At 26.9% G+C, this 4902-nt stretch overlaps 1 protein-coding gene across 1 annotated transcript; it reads right to left on the reverse strand.

Moving 5' to 3' along the window:
* Nucleotides 1–1672: 1672 nt before the first annotated feature.
* Nucleotides 1673–4035, reverse strand: LOC115721936 (transcription factor MYB54). Its single transcript, XM_030651042.2, has 3 exons — nucleotides 2916–4035; nucleotides 2394–2840; nucleotides 1673–2291 (listed from the first exon to the last, which is right to left on the reverse strand). The coding sequence occupies exons 1-3, from the start codon at nucleotides 3325–3327 to the stop codon at nucleotides 2053–2055; spliced, it is 1098 nt and encodes a 365-aa protein (XP_030506902.2). The 5' UTR covers nucleotides 3328–4035; the 3' UTR covers nucleotides 1673–2052.
* Nucleotides 4036–4902: the final 867 nt, after the last annotated feature.

Below are 4902 nucleotides of genomic sequence, written 5' to 3' on the forward strand. Positions count from 1 at the left end.
TATTTATTTATTTATTTTGTTCTTCTACTTATTTGTATTGGCATTATTGCATGAGAATGTTATACATAACATTTCTCATCTTCTTCTACACTCAATATTGCCTAGCTACATTCTTGAGTCCATTTAGGAGGGCTTATGAGTCATTTGCTCTTGTCAATTTTTTATGAATTAACATTTGATATATAAATTTTCAAAAATTTTATATTGTCCTCCATAAGTTAATATTTCTTTATCTATGTATATATATTTATTTTGTATTTATAAATTTTGTATTTTTTATTATTATCCTATGTAAGTTTATAATGAGAAAAAAAATATTATTGAGAATTATGGGATATTATATATGGTCCAATACTTTATTATTTACTTTATGTGAGACACTGTTCTCCAATACTTACGTAGAGGTCATATCCTAAGCCTTTATGACCTCTATATCAATACAATATTTGCGAAAAAGATTTGGAATGCCCTAAATAGTAAGTACAACAAGGCCGAAGAAAAAGGTACAAAGAAATTTATAATTTCTTAATATTTTAATTTTTATGAAGAAAAAAATTCTTCTACCCCAAATTCAGAGTAAATTTAAAGTTCAAAAGTGATGGAGAACTCTATAAAAATAAAGACCTTTAATTTGCTCACAATGGTGATATTTTGAATTCTTCAAATTACACTTTTTAGCATTTAAAGAAAAATAACAAAAATTGGTTGACACAACATAAATGTGCAACTACCCTTTTTCCTTTATTTTCTCTATGAATTGACATCACCCTATTCATAAAATAACTTATATTATTATTATTATTATTATTATTATTATTATTATTATGAGCTCAAATAGCGACATAAGTTTTTAAAGTTTTAAGTTTGTAAATAGTATAAATTTAATATTTATTTTTATCGGCATAAGTTCCTAATATTTGTAAAATTGTAACTTTTTTTCCAGTTTCGTCAGTATAGACTCTATTTTCAATTTATTAAAAGAATATTTAAAAGTAACTTGTGCTACATGTTTCTATCTAGATCCAATGATCTAGATTTTCGACTTTATATGTGCTATATTTAAAACAATAATACATATTTCTATTTAGACACAATGATCTAGAATTTAGGCTTTATATGTATCCTGTTGACAAAATTAGAGAAAAATTATAATTTTATAACTATTAAATACTTATACCACTAAAAATAAATATTAAATTTATGTTACTTATAAATTTCAAACTTTGAATACTTATCCCGTTATTTACCTTTATTGTTATGATGTGAGTCAAAGATAGGCCACTAAACAATCATGAACAACTTTAGTGTCACGTTTTTTTCTGATTTATTTACAAGACCCCACATAATATCTACACATACATATACATATATACTACTATATATATATATATATAGCAATATATATACCCCACTTGATGTCACAATTAGGTAATAGCTATAACAATGTGTTATTAATGTCAGGTTATATCTCATTTATTAAAAAAAACAAAAACAAAACTGAAACACTACTGTGTTCAATTCAATGTGTTTCAAAATCATTATGAACACTTTTGTTAGTGACAACAAAATAAATTCTATCAAATTTTAGATAAAACCATAGTAGCACAAAGTAATAAAAAAAAAACAGTATTAAAAACCAATGAATTATTTGACATTAATATTAAAAAAAAAGTCAGGAAAGATAGGCAGATTCATTCATTGATTCAGTAACTGGTCCAAAAAAAGTACCCAAAAATATTGGCTTTCTTCTTCTTGTCCAAAATTACATTAAATAAAATATATATTTAAAAAAAAAAAAGTTTCTCTCTTTTTCTCCATTTTTTTTTTACCTATATTACTTTTTTTTTCTTCCCATTTATGGATCTAAACTGTACATCAAACACTGTAGAAATGTCATCATTCTCAGCCTACTACCACTCCATTTTCTCTGAACTTTTTCAAGTGATTATTTTTGGGTTATAATTAAGCTAAACTCCATTGTAGTAGTAGAAACTAAACTAGTCATAATAATAACAATAATAACAACAACAAGAAGAAGAAGTACTAAAGAAACTAGTTAGCTCCTACTCCAAGAAAGTCAATGAAGGACAAAGTAATGATCTTTTTCTCATCAACCTTATCTTCTTTGATGTTTTGGGTTTGATTTGGATCAAACATGGTTAAATTAATGCTCTTATTGGTTGCAACTGAATAGTACTCTGCAGAGTTTTCTGAGTTAGAATCTGATTGACCAATTCCAACTCTTCTTTTGTAGAGACTAAGTAACTTGTCAAAACTCCCATTTTTTAAGCCTGCAAAAAATAAAGACAATAACTTTCTCAATAAAAATCAAATCTTTAAAGAGTTAGAAATACCCTTTTGAAAACTCAAGAGGAAAAAAAAGTTTCACTTACCATAGTGATGAGATGTTGAAGATGGAGTTAAAGAAAGCTCAGTACAAGTTGAGATTGATTCATGATCATTGATGGTGTTTGAAATTGTTGACTCAGTAGTACTTGAACCATTATTGTAATTATGATCATTATTGTTAGTTGATAAAGTCATGTCAATAACTTTAGGGACTAGAATTTGGGAATGACAAGATGATGAAGTTGAAGAAGAAGAGGGTCTTCTTCTCTTGTAAACATTAGATTGTTCTCTATGTTTTCTAGCCATAATTACATGCCAATGATTCTTAACAGCATTATCTGTTCTGCCAGGAAAAAGTCTAGCAATCATGGCCCATTTGTTACCATATAATCTATGAGCACCCAACAATCTTTCCTCTTCTTCTTCACTAAAAGCCCTTCTGTTAATTCTTGGATCTAGTTGATTAAACCACCTCAATCTACAACTTTTCCCTAGAAACAAACAAACAAAAAAACTAAGAAACAAAACAACATAACAATACAAAAAGTTTAGCTTTTTATTTTTACCTGATCTTCCTTCAAGATTTTCAGCAATTAAGTTCCAATTTTGAGGACCATATTGGGTTACAAGCTCCTTAAGCTTAGCATCTTCTATTGGTCTCCAATGGCCTCTAGCACAAAGCTTTGTGTGAACATTTTTCACACCAGATGTAGTCCTGATTCTGATTTCTTCTCTTTCAGGTATTTCATCAAACACATTAAGATCACTTATTCTCTTTTCTTCTCTGTTTTCCATTTGGTTAGGAAAAATCCATTCTTTCTTGGTTTTCTCAGATGAAGAGCTCAAAATCTGAAAACCCATTTCATCACAACTTGTTTTGAAGAGAGAAAGTTTAGGAGGAGATGGGATAAAGCTCATATTTTTATTATTGTACCCATTTAAACAGTTGAAATCACTTTTCAAGTGCTGAAGATTCATAGTGTGATTAGAATCAAACCAAAGGTTTGATTTTTAACTTGGATAGTTTTGAGAGAGTAAAGGGTTGTGTTTGGAAGGAGAGAAAGTTGGTGAGAAAGTGAAATGAGGGGTAAGAAATCAGTAAAAATGAAATCTTTTTATATGGGTTTAAGGAAAATACGTTATAGAAAGAAAAAACTCAAAACAGAATGGTGTTTTCTTTACTCTGTTTGATGAAGAAATGGGAAACCAACCACACGATTCTCTCACTGTTTTTCTCACTCATATACACATATAAAATATTAATATATAAATACATGTATATATACAAACATATACCTCTGAGAAAATGAGGTCAGGGTCCTTATTTTGAGACTGATTTTATATTAAAGTTCAAAGCTTTATTAGCATAACAGTAGTAATAATGTGTTTTGTAACTCTTATTTTTATTTCTTAGTTTCTCTCTCATGAAAGAAAATATTAATTTATGGGAAAAAAACAAAACAAAAAAGTGTGTGCAGTGCATGCAATTCGAGAACCGCTCGTGTGGGTGGTGGTGGTAAAAGAAAAACATATTCTTGAAGTTGCTGCAATTGTTTTTGGGTTTTTTTTTTTTTAGGTTTTTTGTTTTTGTCTATGTTATTATTTAGTGTGTTTTTTTGGTTTAGTTTTTGAAAATTTTAGATTTTTTTTTTCTTCTTTTCTCTCTCTTTCTTGGGGTTTGGAGTTTGGTTTGGTTTTGGGGGTTTAAAACCAGAATCTCTTTGTCTCTTTGTGAAACGTTTTCTTGCTTTTTTATGAGAGAAAAAGAGTTAGAAAAATGTTGAGGGGTAACTTAAGATATGAAATATTAGAAAATTGGTAATTAATTATAATGTATTATACAGTAGAACTTCTATCTAAGAATACTTTATTCAAAAATAACCTCTAATTTGTTATAAAAAAATCAAGTCCTAATTTGGGCCAATTATAAATAAGAATAACCTCTAAATTGTAATTAGTTATACATTTTTTAAGTACCGTATTAACAAAGTATACCTCTATATAAAAATAATTACATATTAATAAAAAATATACATATATTTTTTAAAAGTATTTACGTAGAATTAATAATTTTATTCTAAATTGTAATACATGTATAAATATTACATTTACTCAAAAATAATTCTATTATTATATAGTATTATAATGTTATTATTATTAAATTAATATTTATTGGTGTTTTAATTTTTTTTTCCTAGTGTACCTCTATATAGTTATAATCTCTCAATTAGAATATAATTTTCTTAGTCCCAAGTATATTCTTGAATAGAGGTTCTACTGTATTAGTGTGGTGTTAGACATTTTAAAGTATTAAATAATAATCCTCAAAATTAAAAGAAAATTTTTATTTTTAGGAAAAATCAGTTAAGATATTTTTAATAAAAGTTATTCGGGTATTTATTAGTTGTTATAATTTTTAAGGATTATATATATAAATTATCACGTATTGTATAGTGTAATAGTACGGATGCATTTGCTAACATTTTTTTTACTTGGATTAAGGGTTTAAATTTCACCACAACTCCTCATTAGGAAGGATTGTGCTTGGCCTTA

Source organism: Cannabis sativa, chromosome 9 (assembly GCF_029168945.1).
Source record: "Cannabis sativa cultivar Pink pepper isolate KNU-18-1 chromosome 9, ASM2916894v1, whole genome shotgun sequence".
NCBI lineage: Eukaryota > Viridiplantae > Streptophyta > Magnoliopsida > Rosales > Cannabaceae > Cannabis > Cannabis sativa.